Source organism: Anomalospiza imberbis, chromosome 16 (genome assembly GCF_031753505.1).
Source record: "Anomalospiza imberbis isolate Cuckoo-Finch-1a 21T00152 chromosome 16, ASM3175350v1, whole genome shotgun sequence".
Lineage (NCBI taxonomy): Eukaryota > Metazoa > Chordata > Aves > Passeriformes > Viduidae > Anomalospiza > Anomalospiza imberbis.
The window spans coordinates 15956451-15975556 of record NC_089696.1 but is presented as its reverse complement, the minus strand read 5'-3'; the positions used below and the strand labels follow the sequence as shown (position 1 = coordinate 15975556).

Genomic DNA, 19106 nt, shown 5'->3' with positions numbered 1-19106 from the left:
GTTTGCCTTTTTTCCCTGACTTGCTGTCTGACATCTTACTGCCTGCAGGGCTCTAATTAGAGCCTCTGGGTGCACAAAGCCTGGTTTCAATCTAATAAAACCTAATATTTCTAGATTCTTTCCCTAAACCAAAGGGAGAAACTGAGCAAGCAGTTTTTCTGGAATGATTTGGGGACAAGTTTTAGGCTGAATTGCATTCCAGAGGATTTTGATTCTCTGCTATCATAAAAGCTTTTAAAATGGCTTTTTCCCTTGTGGGTTAGTAGAATTACTGTCTCCATTTGAAGTTTAAAATATCATGTATTCTACAACGAAACTGCATTTTTGTTTTATTCTGCGTTCTGCAGGTTTGAATTGATGACTTAAAATAATGTCAATTTGCATTAATGGCTCCTAGTTCAAAGTAGCCCCACTTTATCTCTCCTGGCAAAGTGGTTATTTGCAATTTACAGGAAAGTGGGTGAAACAAATGAACCTCCCTGTGCTGAATTCCTGGAGCCAAGTGGGTTTTTTCATTGCTGGTGGGAATTCTTATGGAGACAGTGTGAGCCACTGCAGGAGATTTAAACCTGGATAAAAACCTTACAGAAGAGGGCTTTTCCTTATAACAAGCATAAAATGAAGGTCAAGTCATGGCTTTGGAGCCTGAGACTGCTGGGGATGGGATTGCTGGGAATTAGGGTGTTAAGACCTTCACGTTAAAGGGGCTTAGGAGAAAATGAAATACTGCATTGAGCAATTTCTCTTGCACCTGTGAGATGGAAGGATGGGCTTGGAAATAAATACTGACATCTGTGCCCTCAGGGCTGGTATAATCACCTGGATGTCTAAGAGCCTCCAAAGAGTTGTCATGGCTCAGGAATTTAGGAGAAAAAGGTTTAATAACACCACTTGCCTGTCCCAGATTTCTCCAAGAGAACACAGAGCAGTTTGGGTTCAGGCCATGAAGGGATGCTTTGCTTTCTACAGCACAAAGCTTTCCAAAGCTCTGCTCTGCCTTCAGTCCTTCTTCAGTGGTAACTGCCATGACAATTTCTTGTAATTATTACAGGAAAATGCTGGATACCTGTGGGGATGCAGAGAGTAAACTGGCAATGGAGCTCTCCCAGCATGAAGTACAGATTGAGAGAGAAGTTATAGACCCACTGTGCCAGCTGACAGAGGTGAGACAGCCTAGCTTGAGAGGAGGAACACATCTGGATTGATGCATAAACTGAGCAAAAGTGGTTTATCTCAGTGCTGGTATTAAAAAACTGCTTTAAGGAGCCCTGTGTTAGTGGTGGAAAGTGGGTATGAAGCCTACAACATGTAATGTGTTACAGTGCACAATTTCAAATTCAATGTAAGCCCCTAATTCTCATTTCAGACAGAGATCCCCAACATTCAGAAGCAGAGGAAGCAGCTTGCAAAGCTGGTGCTGGACTGGGATTCTGCAAGGGGAAGGTAGGAGAGCATTTTAGTTCCTGGGTGCTTTTCTGTCCATGTGAACTCCTTGGTGGCATCTCATGGCACCTGCTCTGCTCTGGTGCTTGCTCCTGAAATGCTGCTCTGAGCAGGCAATAGGTGAAAAAAGACAAACTTACATTTAAGTTACACCAGAAAAGGATCCATGACTGCTAGATCCAAACAGAATCAAGATTTCAGAGCTCTTACGTGCCGGTATGTAATTGGGAAAATGCTGGAAACTCATCCAGTTTCCAGTTCATGCAAGTGTTAAATAAGGACTCGCTGAAGTTTTCAGCTTACAGAGGGAACAGGAATCTCTCTGTGTAACCACAGCAAGTGCTTTTACAGCCCTGTATGGAACCATCTCACTGGGAGGCTCCTGGGTCGTTCATCTCACCCTTGAGTGCCTCTGAAGGGTTTTACACTGCCCTGAGAATTGGTGAAGCCATTTTCAGCATATTCTACACCCATGTTATAGGGCAGACACAGGATTCCTGGTGATTTTTATAGCTGCTGGTGGATTATGTCAGCATCTCATGAATGGTGTGTTTGGAACCTTTTGGTTCTGTTGGAAAACCTCTGGAACTGTGGGGTTTGTTTCCTGTTGAAGGAAACCAATTCCAAGGGAGCCATAAATGCAGATTCGTGTTGAATATTGACTCTCACAGAATGAAACTTTTCTTCCCCAGATACAACCAAGCCCACAAGACTTCAGGAACAAACTTCCAAGTGCATCCTTCAAAAATAGAATCTCTTAAGGAAGAGATGGATGAAGCTGGAAATAAAGTAGAGCAGTGCAAGGTAAGGACAGGATGAGTGTCCCTTCCACACCTCCCTTGGAATTGCCCAGTTGTGCAGCTGCAAATCATGTGGCTGTGACAGTGTCTGTCCTGGGGGTGTTTTCATGCCAGCTGATCTCTGGATTGCTTCAGTTCAATGAGGAACTCCATCCAGGGTGTTTCTAAGTTGGGTGCTTGACTTTCTTTTCAGTTTCAGTCTGAGCCAGCTGTGTCCTGGCCATGAATGAATGTTCAGGGTGTCTGGGTGCTCCAAGCCACGGAGCAGCTGTGCAGCAGGAGGCACCTGGAGGAAACTGGAGCTGGGCCTTCCCAGGACCTGCGACACCTCTGAGCAGCTCACATTCATTTTCACTTCTCAGCAGCAAATGCTCCACTGAGTACTGAGAACTGAAACCGTTTTTATGAGTGCTTGTCTTTGAGTGCTATAAATAACTGGACTGAATGGCAATATGTTATTGACTGAAGGGGGCAACTGCTTTGCTGAATAAAGCAGAGTTAAGATTTTGAAATCATTTTGCTTGAAGGACACTTGGAGCAGAGCAGGTGCATTACAGCTTCTTAGTTCAAACTTCCTGCAGGCAAAATAAACACAATAAATCTGTCTGTCTGTCCAGTCTGAGATGAGTAAATCTGCTGTCCTGGTTTGCATCTTTCCCAAAGGATCAGCTGGCTGCAGACATGTACAGCTTCGTGTCCAAGGAGGGGGAGTACGCCCGCTGCTTTGTCACGGTGAGTGCTGCCACTGGGGCTCTGTTCAGCACGGCTGGGCACACACACTCAGTTCTCAGAGATGACATTTTGTGTGCTAAACCTTTAGTTTTGTCTTCTGTGCTCATCAGAAGCTAATGCTCTTTTTGTTTTTAAAATGTGGCTTCTGTTCTCAGTTATTAGAAGCACAAGCAGATTACCATAGAAAAGCATTAGCAGTCATAGAAAAGGTCCTACCCGAAATTCAAGCCCATCAAGGTAAAGTAACCTGTGCTCTGGCTGATGCTTCTCCTTGCCTGTGCCACCTATGCACAATGTTCTCCTCCTCTATCTTGATTCTCTTGCATGCAGACTGATTTAATAAGGCCATTTTGATCTGCTTAACAGTTTTACATTCCCGAGCATAATTCCGTCTTCGTGTTCTCCGGAGTCCTCCAGCCATGTTTAACACACTAATAAAATATCAATTAAGGATCTCTCTGATGCCCAGGAGGATAAAGGAAGGATTTTTCTATTTGCTTACCTGTCTTCCTTGTGCCCTTTTGCTGAGTCACAGCTGGCTCTTCAGGCCAATGAGTGTCATTGTGATTTGGTTCTTGAGTGATTGCAGGTGATTATCAGGAAAACTCCATGGATTTTAAGGAGCTTGATTTTTTTTTCCCCTCATTTTGTGCAATCCTCTTTCCCAGAGTGCACTGCATGCAGGGAAATGGAGAGTTTGGGTTCCTGTGCTGATTATCAGTTGTTAAAAAATATTTTGGATAGTAGTTTCCAAACCACACAGAGCATCTTCATCCCAAATCATCAGTGATACACCTGAAAGTCTTCTCACAGTGGAAGCTTAGCAGCAGTTTCAGGTCTTCTTAGGGATGAAGATGCTCTGTGTGGTTTGGAAACTACTATCCAAAATATTGGCTGTGCTGTCCCTGAATCTTTAGAGAAATAGGTGAACAGAGTCTGAGGGAAAACACAGTCCGAGCTGAGGGGGGCTCAGGTATCTTCAGCTGATGAAGGTTGTTAAAGATGAACCAATTAAATGTAAAAATCATTGTGGGAAATGCTGTGGGATATCTGTGCTCTGTGGGAGAGAGGTGATGCTGGTACAGCAGCAGGGCTCAGCAGGGTTGTGCAGAAGGCTCTTTGTGGATGTGGCTGCTTGAGATTTGTTATTGCTGCATGGGAAGTTTGGACAGAGCAGCTGAGCAACAAATGCCTCAGAACAGACTGGCCTCCCTAGAAGGTGGCTTGGATGGTGGCCAAGTGGCTGAATGTAGGGAATTTCTCACCTTGTGTTTCTAGCTGCAGTGTGAATTAGAATCCCCTAAAGGTTTGGGTTTGCAGGGACCCTAAAGCCCATCGAGTGCCACCCCTGCCATGGGCAGGGACACCTGCCATGACCTCAGGGTGCTCCAAGCCCCATCCAGCCTGGCCTGGGACCCTGCCAGGGATGGGAGCTGGGACTTCGAACAAGCCCTGAGGTTTCTTTTGGTGACGTTTGCTGTAATTTGCAAAGGTTGGGAAATGCCATGTGCTTCTCATGGTGTGTTAACGAATGAGAGGGGCTAAAACCGGACAAGGGAGGTGATTGATGTGGTTTGGTAAAGAAAAGGGGTGAATGAAATCCTTTGCAGAAACACTTTGCCTTCAGAGCACTCTTTGAAGTCCTCTGAAGTTTTTGTCCTTCTTGGCCTCTTTTCCACATAAAAGAAATAACACATCTGTACTAACAATAACCTTTTACATCTGCATTTTTTCAGTTAAAATAGCAGAAATGGGTCAGAACATAAATCGTAGGAAAGAAGAAATTCACATTCAATTTGGAGAAATTTGTGCAAATTGGAGTTAAACAGGAGTTGAAGAATTAAATTGAAAATTTGAATGCTATGGTGCTGGGCTGTTACCATGGTAGTTCTGATGTGATACCCTGGGGCTGTTAACATCCATTGTAATTTGCTGATTTAAGGAATCAAATTTAAGGAATAAAACAGCTCCATTTTTATTCACTTTAAATACAGTTAAAACCAAAATCAGCCCCGGTCATGCAGTCTGGGCAAAATTTGCCTCACAGATTCTTGCAGACTGGAGCCAAATCAGTGTTACTGGAACGTGCAGCCTTGTGCTGGCACTTGTTGAGGTTTGTTATTTATAATTCCAGTTATACACAGAATTTGTGTGTGATATTCCACCCAGAAAGATGCAGAAGTATTTTTTTCTTGACCACCAGCAGCCTCATTTTCTCTTTGCTCATGATCCAAGGGACTTTACCAGTCAAGGGCTGTAAAACTCCTGCTGTAGTCTGAGCATTTCTGTGCTGTACTAGAGGCTTTCTTCTCTTCCTGCCTGGGCTGTAATTCAGGGGTTTGGTAGATATCCTGCTCAGTGTTTTGATACTCTCCAACTTAGACAAATGGACTGAAAAACCAGCTTTTGGAACTCCCCTGGAAGAGCATCTGAAGCGCAGCGGGCGGGAAATCGCAGTCCCTATCGAAGCCTGTGTCATGATGCTCCTGGAAACAGGGATGAGAGAGGAGGTGGGTAATTCCAGACCACATGAAGCATGGCCAGGAAGCTGGGGGAAGAGGGCCCAGCGAAGCTCATCAGCTGGTGTCTCTTTGCTAACGTGGTCCTTAACTAATTTCATCATTAAGTAGTTGGTAAATGTTTTGCAACAGAATGACCTCAGCATGTGTGAAGTATCTTGGAGGTGGATGCACATACAGTGAAATTAGGGGTGGGCCAGGGGTGGGAAAGAGCTGAACCACGGTCAGGTGGCAGTGACAGGGCACATGAAGGGCCAGCTGGGTCATAACTGCCAGGGGAAGGCACCGAAGCTGGAATGTTCTGAAAGAGGCTGTTGTAAATCTGGTGCTGTTCCAGGCTTGTGCCAATGTGTGGTTACCAATCAATACATTTCATTTCTCTGGTGCAGGGCTTGTTCAGAATTGCTGCTGGAGCCTCCAAGTTAAAAAAGCTGAAAGCTGCCCTGGACTGCTCCACTTCCCAGCTTGATGAGTTTTACTCAGACCCCCACGCTGTTGCAGGTATTGGGAGCGTTCTGAATCCAAACCAGGTGTAAATTGACACAACTTCGTGCTGTTCAGGTGTTGATGTCCACAGCTAGACTGGGAGAAGTGACAATCAGTGGAAAGTTCACTGCACAGTTTGACACAGATAAGTGTAGGGTGCCCGTGCTGATCACAGCTGAGGTATTTGTGACAATGGTGTGTAAAATTCAGGTGATCATAATGGCCCAGCTGTCACATCTCTCATGACAAGAGTGCTAACATGGTCAAGGTAGATTAGAGCTGTGTGTAGACCTTCAGTACATCTTTATAAGAAGTCCTTTGTCTTGAAGAGATGATTCAGAGTTTTACAGCATGCTTCTGCCAAATTGCACCAATTACTGCCAGACCCTTTGTGCTGAGATCTGAGCAGTTCCACTGTGCAGGTGTCAGGTCTTGCCACCTTCCCTGCTCCTTGGAATTCATTGCACAGATAAAACTGCAAATGTGAGGGCAGAATTTTCCCTGAAGTGTGAAAGCAGTGGCTGAGGAGCCAGCCTGTCCCTGTCTGCATTGCAGGTGCCCTGAAATCCTATCTGCGGGAGCTGCCAGAGCCTCTCATGACCTACAGCCTGTACGAGGAGTGGACACAAGCTGCAAAGTAAGCATGCTGGAAATAGCTGTAGAGGAAGTCATGCTGCATATTTCTGTTAAATTTGATTCTTCGTAGATGAATTCAAAAGAAACAGCCACACTCACACAGTTATTTATTATTTCACTTACGTGTATTTCGTGTAACAAACTATTTAAAATAATGAATAGCTTAATACAACTTGCACAAAATGTGGTGAAATATCTGCTTTGTTTAACTGTTAGGGCTGCTTCAGGCTGCTGGCTGTACAGTATTGATGCCCGAGCAGTTTTGTTGCAGGTAGAATCATTCAGGGACCTGACAAGCAGGTCAGAGGAGTACAAATCATTTATTTGGCGTAAATGGAAGTTGATACCATCATCTCTTTGTCACTGCAGAAACTAATTCCTGCCCTGAAAGTAAGATGTCATGGCATTTTTTTGTCCTTTCAGTATTCAGGACCAGGATAAGAAGCTCCAGGAGTTATGGAGGATTTGTAACAGATTACCTGAGCATTACCGTGTTAACTTCAGGTGGGTGTGAACACCTCTTAGCTCAGCTGCTTTGCACCTCAAAGCCAATTAAACTAAACTCAAATCCAGGTGTGCTGTTCTTGGCCAAATTCAGTGAGATTTATAAAAAGTCCTCTTATTTCATGCAATAGTGGCCCTGCATAGGAGGTGACCTCAGATTAATTCCCTATCGGCTGTCAGGAAATAGTGATGCACAAAACCTTTCTACTTATGGCTCATGCTCTGCTCTTTGCTTTAGTTTCCACTCTTAGAAATCACCTGGATCTATCTTAAACGTCTCATTTTTCCTTTTGGTTTTGCGTTTTGGAAATGAACCGGAACAAAACCAGCTCTGGTGATTCCTAGAAGCATGGAATTTCCATTACAGCACATAAAACTAGGTGAAATGAAGCATTTTTCTCTGGAAGTATAATATTTCTGTGGTTCTGTTTTGCTAAGATGGGAGCTGCTTTCTTTGCTACCCAGTTCAAGTTTTATGAGTCAGGAGCAGAAGCTTTGGGCAGCTGCCAAGCAAGAAGGCTGCTCATCTCATTTCCGTGTTGTTGGGAGCTCTCTGTACAAGTTCTTGATTTTTTATTTACTTGCTTTCAACAAGAAACGCTCATGGTTCCTGCTCTTTAATTATTTCTTTCCTTTTTGAAGGTATTTAATCAAATTTTTAGCCAAGCTTGCCCAGAACAGTGACGTTAACAAAATGACACCGAGCAACATCGCCATCGTCTTGGGCCCCAACTTGTTGTGGGCAAAAAATGAAGGGTGAGTTCTTTTAAGAAAGCTACACAGCAGAACTGGGTGAACTGATAGGTTTAAATCTACCCGGCAGAACTGGGTAGAACTGATAGGTTTAAATCCTTTAGCAAGGAATTTAGCAATTCACAGCAATGGACTGTTTACCTAAAAAACATTTGAAGTGTTCTTTCAGCCCATGCCTCCAGGTCCTTTGAGGCAGGAGGGTTTTTAGGGGTGTTTCCAAAAGCTGTGAATGTTACTGAATAGTCTGGAGTCCAGCACAGCTGCTCTTTCTCTGGTACTGAGGAGCTGATCCATCATGCTTAGCCTAAGTTGTTATTTAGGTAGTCTGAACTGATTTTATTTTCTTACTTTGACGGAACTCTGAATGGAGTGTTGTTCAAACCTCTCCTGCAGATCCCTTGCTGAAATGGCAGCAGCCACTTCGGTGCACGTGGTAGCAGTCATTGAGCCCATTATTCAGCACGCAGACTGGTTCTTCCCTGGAGGTGAGATCCTGCCACAGCTCAGCAGTTTTACACTACCCTCCAGGTCACCCTCAGTGCCTGCTGCAGTGAGGCACCCCTGGGGCTGTGTGTGTGTCTGAGGAGGCATTCTGTCTGTCCCTTTCCAGATGAAGATTTCAATGTGTCTGGGGCGTTTGTGGCAGTTCCTGCTGTAAATTCCAATCACTTGTCACACACTGGGAATGACTATGAATGTGGGACCCTGGAGAGGAAGAGGCCTCTGAGCATGACTGTGATGGAAGGGGATTTGCTGAAGAAGGAAAGGTAGGTGTAATTCTCACCTTAGGGGTCCATTATAGCCCTCTTCCAATGAGGCTTCAATCAGACACCTTCATTGGTGTCAGGAGAGGAATTTCATGGAAATGCTGTAGGTAACCATAGTGATTTATTTCCTGTTGTTGCAGCCTGAGGATGGCTCAAAGGTAATGTACTGTTACTTCCTTCCAGTTACACTCTGTGCATGATAAAGCCCAAGCAGATATTGCTGCTCCCAGTCTCCATTCTCCTGGTACACATTGGGGGTGGTCTGAGATTCACTGGAACAGAAGTGTCTGCAGTAGCCTCTCTCAGTCTCTAACTTCTGGTATTCCATGGCTTCTCTTTCAAAGCCCATAAGCTGAGGTGGTGTTACCTGGTGCCTTCATGATAAGACTTCTGAGTTGATGATGGTACAGTATTGCCACAGCAAGCAGTAGAATGCTAAAAGTTCCCAGTAAAACGTGCTGTTTCCCATATAACACGTAGTGTAACGTTCATTCTTATCACTCATCATGAGTATTCAAGTGATGTGCTTGTTTTTAGCTGTTGATGCAAATGTTGTCACCTGTTAGCTATGACCAGCCACATGCAAATTTGTCAGCACTCAGACAGGAAGAAGAAAATCAGTTCAAGATTCAGTGTTTAACACAAGAATAAAATAATTTCTAGAATGAATGTGCTGTATGCATTGTAAAATCTGTTAGAGTTGGGGTCTGTTTCTTCTCTGCTGTTCTCCTTGAAACGCAAATAGAAGGATTTGGGTTGGAAAGGACTGTAAGGATCTCTCATTCCAGCCCCCAAATCACAGCCTGTATCCAGTAGCCTTTTTTTAAATCTCTGCTGCAACTTAGTGTGTGATAGAAACAAAATTCATGTGGCAAAGTGCATTTGGTGAGGAGCTACTGTGGTATGTAAGGAAACGTCTGTGTTTACACGTGAGATCCTGAGTGCTCTGACCTCATTGTCATCAGTGTTTGTCTCCAAATGTAATTGAGTAGTTTGTTCACCGACGTTTAGCTTATCCCTCTGTGGGGATAAGCCAAATCCCGTTGCATGTCTTAACATTGCTGGTGTTCTGCAGCCAGTGGAGGCTTTAACATCGTGGTGTTGCGCAGCCAGCGGAGCTTTCCTCGTCGCTGCTTTGCATGTCGGGGTTTGTCCGGGGGTGGGACACCCAGAGTCCTGCTGCAGCAGCACCTGGGGGTGGCCGCCTGCTGTGTTCACTCTCTCTTCTCTCTGTAGCTTTGGTGTGAAGGTGCTGGAGCTGCCCGCGACCCCGCGGCGATGTGGCACTGTAAACAGAAAGCTCACATCGCCGGCCTTCCAGCCGCCGCTGCCGCCCTGCGAGCCCGCGGCGGCGGCCGAGCAGCACTGCCCGCCTGCCGGGGCTGAGCCCGGCCCCGGGGCCGGCCCCGCTCCCTCTGCTGCCCCGGCGGAGCAGCCCCAGGCTCCAGGCACTGAGGATGCCAGGTAAGAGGCACGGCTTGCGCTGGCAGCGGCTTGGCAGCGGCTCCGGCAGCAGACTGGTGTCACCTGTGGCCCTGGGGTGTGCCGCACCCTGGCAGGTGTGGGCAGCAGCGCCCTGCAGGAGCGCTCCTGCCGCGGGTGCGGCTCCACAATTGGCCTTCCGGAGCAGCTCACAGAATTGGTCTAGTAAAGTAGCATCCATGGTTCTGGGTGTTCTGGAATTCATCCGCTGATACAGCATACACAGTTCTGTCTGTTCTGGGGTTCATCTTCTACGACACCAGAATTCTGGGGAAAAAAATGATGATGAGAAATACACTCTGTTTCTACTGCCCACACTGACCTTCCCAGGTGATGTTCTGGAGATGTGCACACAGGTGATACCAGTTTGCTGCTGAAAGAGCAAAACCTACAGTGGCAATACCAGAATCGTGTTGGTCTTGTTTGTTGTTTCTTGTACTCGTTATCTGGAGATGTCTTGTTTTGTTTATTTGTCTGTAGCAGGTGTTAGTGATGAGCAGAGTTGCTTACTAGAAAACTGGCAGTCAGTTTATCATATTTCAGGGTTAGTTTCTTTAGGACAGGTAGGTACACAGGCTCTTTGCTGTTTAGTTTCTCTTGAAGCTCTGTGCTTGTGGCCCTGGACTCCAAGGCTAATTGCAGCAGCCTGACTTCCTCCTGCGAGGTGGAAGCAGCACTTTGCTGTCAGCTCTTCAGTGTTCTGAGAGCTGTGACAAGCCATGTGTGAAGCCTGCAGTGTTTCCAAATGTCAGCCTCAGGGTGAAACCCCACCGTGGGGTTTGATGCAGCACTGACTCCTGTGCACAAAGCTTGTTCTCAGGTGACATATTTACAAAACCATCTCGTTTGGAAATCCCCTGCACACCAGTATTTCCTCCACAGATGGCTTTTGTGGCAGAGGCAGCTGAAACGAAACCTCGGGGGTCATGTCTGAAAGTGGCACTTAAAATCTGCACAGTCTCTGTGCAAGTACTCACAATTTGTTAACAGCACCTGGAGAAATGGGCATTGCAAAGTGCCAGTGGAAGTGAGTAAAGTCAGTCCTTTTGAGGGCTAAATTGAAGTGAGAGAAGCCTGCAGGTGCATGGCCACAGGAGGGGACCCTGCCCAGAACCACCTCACCTGGCTCATCCTCCATCAGCCCAGCACTGCCACAGCCTTCACCACTGAACCATGTCCTCAAGTGCCACATCCAGGTGTTTTTTGAACACTTCAGGGACTGTGACTCCACCACTTCCCTGGGCACCTGTGCCAGGGCTTGACAATGCTTTCCGTGAAAATTGTTCCCTCGTGTGTGATCCACAGCACGGTTTGTAAGGGAGCAGCTGCAGCTGAGCCAGACGAGGCACGGCACAACCATCTCTAACGTGGGCTCTTTCATTTCCAGTACCTCAAAATCCAAGGACAGCTCGTCTGCAGCCACTCCTCCCCCGGTGAGGAACGGCGGCCAGGCAGGGCCTGCCCCGGGCCAGGCAGCCCCCAGCAGCTCCCAGCTCTCTGTCAGCCAGCCCCAGAACGCTGCTGGTCCCAGTCCCCACGCCCTGAGGAGAGGTGAGTGTCCGTTTGCCTTCCAAGCCTTTCCACTGTGTTCCAAGCCTTGATGTACTGCAGAAATGCTGCTGAAATAACTTCATCAGCATCTCTGCCCTTACACAGACAGCAGTTGAATCTGTTGGCTTGTCCCCAAGGCCTGGCTGTAAAGCAGCTGTGACTTTTGGACTCTCTGAGTGGTGACAGTGTCACCAGTGCTGTTTAACAAACTCTCTCAAAAGCTATTGATCAGTAAATGCTTATATTTGATAGTGCACCGTTTTATTTTGATAACATAGCTGGGGATGTTTTGTGCTGCTAATTGTTCTCTTCGGGAGCTTGGTTTGGAATTGTAGAATTCCAAAATGGTTTGGGTTGGAAGGGACCTTACAACTCATCTTGTTCCATCCTCTGCCACGGGCAGTGACAACTTCCATTGTCCCAGAGTGCTCCAAGCCCCGTCCAGCCTGGCCTGGGACACTTCCAGGGATCCAGGGGCAGCCACAGCTTCTCTGGGCACCCTGTGCCAGGGCCTGCCCTCCCTCACAAGGAACAATTCCTTCCCCTATCCCATCTAACTCCAGTCCCTGGCAGTGGGAAGCCATTCCCCGTGTCCTGTCGCTGCCTGTCCCAGTAAAGCCCCCAGTCCCTGATGCTGGAATCTCCCCTCTTCTCTCCACAGCTGTGAAGAAGCCGGCGCCAGCCCCCCCCAAACCAGCCAACCCCCCGCCGGGGCAGCCAGGAGGCCAAAGCTCTTCCCCAGCTGCTCAGCCGCCTTCTGTCTCTCCAAAACCACCGGCCAGAAGCTCTTCTCCTCCCGCCCAACACGCCAACCAAGGAGCACCCCAGACCTCCTCCCCGTGCCAGGTTTCTGCACCTCGGAGATATTCCAGCAGCCTGTCCCCACTCCAAGCTCCCAGCCACCCTCCCCCGCAGCCCCCAGCACAGGCAACTCCTCCCCTGCAGCCCAGGGGCAGCAGCCAAGCATCTCCAGGCGAGCAGGGCCCGGAGCAGCCCTGCTGCTCCTCCGTGCCCCTGCCGCAGACTCCGACTCCGCCCGACACGCCGCCGCTGGGCAAGCGCCCGGGCAGCGTGCCCCCCGAGCCCTGCCCGGCTCCCTGCGTGCCCCACGGGGGCACCTTGCCCCGGCCACGGCCCGTGCCCAAGCCCAGGAACAGACCCAGCGTGCCCCCTCCGCCTCACCCTCCCTCGCAGCTGCCTGCAGACGGGACGGCTGCGGCCCCCACGCAGACGGCCTCCAGAATAGTCACAGGTGAGTGCTTCCCCCCCGGCTGCTGCCTCCCTGGGGGCTGGCAGTGCAGGGAATGGTGCCTGGAGCTGGGGGTTCGTGGGGGGCAACCTGGAAAGCACCAACCACAGCTGGAATACTCCATAGCTCATTTCCAGTTAATGCCCACCCAGCTGCTCTGCGCACGAGGGTGTCATTCCTCAGGCAGAAGTGTTTGGGGGCAAGTGGAGATGAACTTTTGGTTTGGTTTTTGTTTTTTTTTTTCCTGTTTGGAAGCTTAACACTGTGACAGCAGCTCCAGCTCGGCATCTTGGCAGTCAATTCTGCTTGTACATCTGTTGCCAAAAAGCAAATATTTAGAGGAGGGAGAAGATGTAGCCAAGGATGGTGGATTTCAGCACATACTGAGATAAGAAGAGGGCACAAGTGGTCACTGACACGTGTTTTAGCAGGCAAAACATGCAGAGAATGTTTTACCTTATGAGAACAGAGCCTTCTGATGTGCATTTAAGTTGGACATGCAGAAGCTGAAGAATCACCTGTATTAAACTGTATTTCTTAGATCAATATTTACAGAGCCTCACATTTTAAGTGCAGCCCTTGTTTCAAGACAACCTTGAAGTAAAGAGAAACTTTTGTCTTCTCACAGAAGCTTCATGAAGCTTGTAGTTACCAGTTTGGTTGGGATAATGTTGCTTTAATAAAGTTTATTTTTTTTAAATGTAGTTGCTAAGGCCATTCAAAACCAGCAGATTTTGGAATGTTTTCCTGCTGAGTCACTGCTTATTCTGGGAAATTCTGAAGGAAGAGATACTGAATGTGGGAGACTAATGCTTTTAAATCTACTTATAATTAATAATGGTTGGAACTTTCCCATGACACTGCAGCTTCTCTAGAATTAGACTAATGTATTGGAATGCAGAGTATCAATTCTGTTGCCTAACAGCTCTACCCCAATGCCTTCACAGGTGGGGATGGTTACTGCGAATAAGGTTTGTACTCACAGAAACTGCAACTGCAGCTGAACCGCTCCTGTTTGTAGCTTTGAGTTCAGACGTGCGCTTGGAATTGTGCTCTGCCAGCCCTGTGTTCTCACCCCTCGTAGGAGATGTGCTCTGCCAGCTCTGTGTCCTCCCTCCATAGCATTCTGCCTGCAGGAGGGTTCAAGGCCTCTGCTGCTCAGCTGTAATAGGCCAGTGAACATTCCGTTATTCCTTAAGTCCCTGGAAAGAATTAACCCTTCACACCAGGCCCCCAGGGTTAGTCCCCAAGTCAGGTGTGGTGAGTGACCTGCTTCCAGCAGGCTTGTTCTCCTCAGTGCAGGCAAATATGATTTTTCCTACAATTTGGTGGTTTGTGGTTACGTTTTAATGTAGCTCTCACTTTAGCTTTGCGGTTATTTTTAACCACTTGGAGTTTTTTGGGCAAAATCCAGGCTGATGTGACTGAACCCATGGCAGAACAGCCCCTGCCCCATGGCACGTTGGCCTCCAGGCTCCCTGCTGGCTCTGCCTGCCCAGCCCCACTCGTGCACACCCCACTCACGTCCCTGCTGGGCTGGGAGGCCCTGGGGTGCTGCTGCTGCCTCCTGGGCGAGCAGCTGGGGAGTCAGGGCTGCCTGAGAGAAACCAGGGTTTGCCTCTTTGCAGCCAGGGCACTGAAATCAGGGTTGGACTGGGAAGTCAGGCTGGAAGTCTTTCAGGTTTGGGGTTTCTGTTAATTGGAGAAAGAGGGTGCCCAGAGCAGCTGTGGCTGCCCCTGGATGCCTGGAAGTGGCCAAGGCCAGGTTGGGTGGGGCTTGGAGGAACCTGGGACAGTCAGAGGTGTCCCTGCCCATTACAGGATTCCATGAAGAAACCTGCAGCAAATGAGCTGCTTAAGAAACTGAAAAGTAGCTTTGATTTTTAAAATAACTGACTTCTGATTGTACTGTTGTCAGTATATTTAAAATATGAGGAAAATTTATTCCCAAGCTGAAGTCAGAAGTGAGGCTGGGCTCTGAATCTTGACAGCCTTTACAATGAAGTTAACAGCAGCAGCTGTGCTATTGAGTCAAACTTCAAGGAAAGCCTTAATCTAAATTTCCAAGTGTTTCATAGTTTGACCATATTTATTTTCGTTTTAGGGTTTTCCTAGTTCTGAGGAAATTGCTTCAATGCTAGCAGACAGGGAGGGTTTGTTTTACCCCAGTGCAATGGGAGAAATCCTTATCTTGTAATTAACATCCAGCTGGGGCTGCTTCATTAGAATTGGGCACAGCAAGCACCTGCCAGAGGGGACTGCAAACCAGAGCAAATTGGCCCAGGTGTGTGCTGTACACTCAGGAGAACTGGGAAAGGAAAGCTGCTGAGGGAGGATTCTCTCCAAAACTGGTGAGGGGACCTAGGAGATCCAGCCTGTTTAGCTGAAATCCCCTTGGGGAGGGGTTGAAGTGACACTCCATGCTAAAGCATCCACCTTTTCCAGATCAATGTGTTTTTATAGGATTAATAATCTGAATTAACACCACCACCTGCCACATAAGAGTGTCTGCTCTAATATTCACACCTGCACATACCAGCACTTACAGACTCACTAATTCACAATGTGCAGCTGCTAGTTTTAATTTGAGCCTTAACGAGTGGAATGAGGGAACAAAATTAAGATGCCAGCAAACCTCATAATGATCCCTGGATTCTGAACTGTCCTCGGGATACTGTTGACTCCTTTGTCCCTGTACAGGGCTTTAGTAATGCCTCAATTTCTATTTATGGTGTTCAAGTAAGAAGCCCTAGAATATTCTAATCAAAGGTTTTATTAAATAATCCAGATGTTTGACCAGCATTCAGTAGGAACTGTATTGGCAAGTGCAATGGTAAGGAAAAGGCCCCTGATTGGCCGCCACTGTTGCTAATTGCTAATTGCTAATGATGTGTGTGCTAACTACTAACCCCCCCAGTGCCCTGCTGTGTGTGTCCCGGCATGGCCAGAGAGGGGCTGCTGCTGCTCCCATTAACCCACTAAAGCCTTGGAGAGCAGAATGTGAAGCTCTTGGTGTCTCCTGGCCACTCTCACCTTGTGCTGTCTCCGTGTACAGAAAACCCAGACCTGTTCCATGCAGAGGCTGCTGCTGTATCCGGTGTCACTGCCCTGTCCTGTGCCACAAGTGCTCCCTGCCCGTGTCACAGCCTCCCAGCGTGGCTGCTCCAGGGGCTCGGGCCGCTGGGAGTGTCCCAGCCCGTGCAGAGGGTGGGGTGGGATGGGATTTAAGGTCCCTTCCAGCCCAAACCATTCTGGGGTTCTGTGGCTGGAGCTCCTGCTCAGTGCCCGGCCAGACCAGGATGGGATTGCAGCTGCTCGGTGCAGGATGCCAGGACACAGATCCCTGCAGGCTGGGGGGGCTCAGGAGCAGGGCAGGCTGTGCCCAGGGGCTGCTCTCCCCTCTTCCAGGTCATTTAGCTCAGAAACCTTCAACTTGAGGCTTTTCTGCAGTAACTTCTGGGTTAACTTCAGGATTTCATGCTTGAGTTATGAGTCCCAGTCTCTCTAGGATGCCTGTCTGCACCTCCTGTGCTTGAAAACAAGGCATTTATTTTGATTTTTTGTTGATCTAAGTGATCTAAATTACTTCCTATGTGGAGCAGCTGCTGGACTGCAGTAAGGGATGTCATGGCATGTTGTAAATCAGCTTTCCAAAATCCTGACAAGATTTTCAGTTACCTTTTTTTTCTGAGCTGCTAGGGGTTTTTCTGGTCTGATAATTCTAGCTGCCAGGGCAGTCAGTCACCAGAGATACAGCATTTTGTGGTCCCTTTTGGACACCTGGGCTTGAACGAAATTCTCTCCTCAGAAGAGGCAAAGACCATGGCATGCCCTCTTTACACAAGAGAGAGGTTTAATCTGCACTTGGTGTAAATAGCTTCTGCCTCCTTTTGACACCATCCTTGTTCCTGTTGCTTCTCTAAGTCACAGGTGGTGTTCCCTGGTGGATGATTTAGGTGTCAAATTATTTCACTGAGTGTTTTGACACGAAAGTCCAGAGTAGCTCTCCAGGGGCATTGAGGGATCTGATCCTAAATCACACTCGCTGTCCTCCCTCCTTCAGGAAGAAGTGGGTTTGTTACTCTGCCCAGGACTGACCCAGGGTGTGTAGGAGGAGCAGTCTGAGCCGTTCAGTTGGGCTCAGCCCTGTGTGCCCACAGGGGCCAGCTCTGTTCCAGGAGCCTTCCTTGACCTTTGCTCTCCCTTCTCTGTCTAAGGAAATGCCCAGGAACTCCCGACTCAGTGAGCTGGCCCTGGCCCGGCTGCTAAACTTGCTGTTCCCTTTTTGTGCAGACTCTAATCCCAGTATTCCAGAACCACTTCCAAACCCTCCTCCAGAGCTTCCTGCAGAGCCGGCAGGCAGAGAGCTGCACAACCACCTGCTGCTGGACATTGACAACGACACGGAGAGCACCGCGCTGTGACCCGGCGCTCCGGCTTCCCCAGGCTCCTCTCCGGGGGGAAAACCCGCAGACCTACCAGGGAAAGGCTTCTTCTGGCAGCGTGGCACAGCTGTGCACAGCTGGGGCTGGAGCCTCGTGGGGACACTGGTCTCCAGGGTGGCCGAGGTTGGAGAAGACCTCTGAGAAAATGGAGCCCGACCTTTGGCCGCGCTCCGGTTTCGCCCTCAGAAGAAGTTTAATGATCTGGGTCTGGACAACGGTTTTCAAACTCTTGGATGGAAGGAATGAATTCCTGCAGGAACTCGCCTAGGAAGCGTGGTCAGTGCTGATACAGGTGGTATTAGCAGAAATTCCAAAAGAGTAAGGAGCAGAACAGTAGTTATTTAAAGTGCATGTCTGTATTACGGAAATAATCCTTCTCACGGCACGGTTAGAGGTTATTTGTAGTTCTTAGCCCGTACCAGGAGCTGCCTCCCAAGGGACATTCCCTCTCGGATTTGCTGCAGATTCCCCTCGAGCCATGAACCAAACCCCTGCCCCAGTGCTGGTGGTGACTGCTGGTTCTCAGTCACCCTGTGGAACTGTGGATGCATCCAGTGCCTTGAAGGACTGTCGTGCTGTAGGAGGAACTTCTGTCTCTTTAATCATTTCATTGCTACTTAGGATCAGTACTTACCCTGATTTCATAGTTATTTGTATTAACCTGCTTTGTTCATGTGCAACTGGCAACTGTTTCACGAGGAAACCGAGGAAATGGGGTTTGTGCTTTTGTTGAAAACGGTTGAATTTTGAAAGAACTTTGAAACAGCTGTTTGGATTCAGAAGTTGAGTGAACATTTATAAAATTAAAGATTGTTTTTTGTCAATTTAAGGCATCTTTATTCTAGTTTTGTTGCTTCCACTTGGTCCTGAAGGTCACGGCGATCCCCTGGACTGTGTAGCTTGGAGTCACTGGCTGCTCAGCTTGGTTTTCCCTTAAGGACTTCAGTGGGAGCACTTTGAGACCTTCCTCTTTCACCACACCAGCCCTGTAACAAATCCTTTGTAACTCTAAATGCAGTCTGAAGAGCCACAGACTCCAGTCCTGTGACTGCTGTTGGTGTTTATCCCCCAAACTGTGCAGTGCCTCTCTCCCCCAGGGTTTCCAGCAGTGTTTCACATGCTCAGGAATTCCCCTTACGTGGGATTTCCTTACAAGAGGATTTCCTGACTCTGTGGACTGCTGCAGGTTTCCAGGTGCTCCTGCCTGGTCCTGCCTGCTGTCACTGCCTGCACACGCAGCACTGGCAGCTCTGGGGGTGAGGTTTGCTCTGACCCTGCAGTATTTAGTGAATTCTGGCCACCCCCAGCAGCCTGGGCAGGGGAGCAGGCTCTGCAGGGAGCCAGGGCAGGTGAGGGGCTCCAGGAGGAGCCTCCTCCAGCCTGGGCGTGGGGCCCAGAGGTCTTGGCAGCCCCCCATCCCCACAGACTCCAGGCAGACAGGGAGCAGCTCTCACTCTTTAATGTTTCTCTGCAGCTGCACGAGGCCCAGGGCCAGTGGTGGTCCCAGCCCGGGGCCAGTGGTGGTCCCAGCCCGGGGCCAGTGGTGGTCCCAGCCCAGGGTTCTCTGCTGAGGCACTCCCAGAACAGCTGTGGGTGCCCAGGCCATGAGGGGCTGCCCCTGGGCACCTCTGCCCTGGCACACCTGGTGGTTTGGCTGGTTTAGGTCCTTCAGGTGCCCCCGGCAGCAGCTGTGGGGCAGTGTCCACGCTGGGTGCTGGTGTTGGTGTTGCCATTGGAGT

At 48.6% G+C, this 19106-nt stretch overlaps 1 protein-coding gene across 4 annotated transcripts in view; it reads left to right on the top strand.

Moving 5' to 3' along the window:
• Positions 1 to 18196, top strand: part of ARHGAP17 (Rho GTPase activating protein 17) — a 41820-nt gene extending 23624 nt beyond the window's left edge. The window contains exons 5-21 of one of the 4 annotated variants that reach the window (XM_068207359.1): positions 1052 to 1163; positions 1367 to 1443; positions 2136 to 2247; positions 2907 to 2975; positions 3131 to 3212; positions 5358 to 5485; positions 5884 to 5995; positions 6536 to 6617; positions 7040 to 7120; positions 7763 to 7876; positions 8267 to 8358; positions 8484 to 8640; positions 9877 to 10104; positions 11510 to 11673; positions 12335 to 12925; positions 15711 to 15755; positions 17216 to 17327. In XM_068207359.1, the coding sequence (XP_068063460.1) occupies positions 1052 to 1163; positions 1367 to 1443; positions 2136 to 2247; positions 2907 to 2975; positions 3131 to 3212; positions 5358 to 5485; positions 5884 to 5995; positions 6536 to 6617; positions 7040 to 7120; positions 7763 to 7876; positions 8267 to 8358; positions 8484 to 8640; positions 9877 to 10104; positions 11510 to 11673; positions 12335 to 12925; positions 15711 to 15718 (2209 nt within the window). In that variant the 3' untranslated portion in view covers positions 15719 to 15755; positions 17216 to 17327. Of the gene's footprint in view, positions 1 to 1051; positions 1164 to 1366; positions 1444 to 2135; positions 2248 to 2906; positions 2976 to 3130; positions 3213 to 5357; positions 5486 to 5883; positions 5996 to 6535; positions 6618 to 7039; positions 7121 to 7762; positions 7877 to 8266; positions 8359 to 8483; positions 8641 to 9876; positions 10105 to 11509; positions 11674 to 12334; positions 12926 to 15710; positions 15756 to 17139 lie in introns of all 4 variants that reach the window. The other 3 variants (XM_068207357.1, XM_068207358.1, XM_068207360.1) reach the window with 3 other exon arrangements.
• Positions 18197 to 19106: the final 910 nt, after the last annotated feature.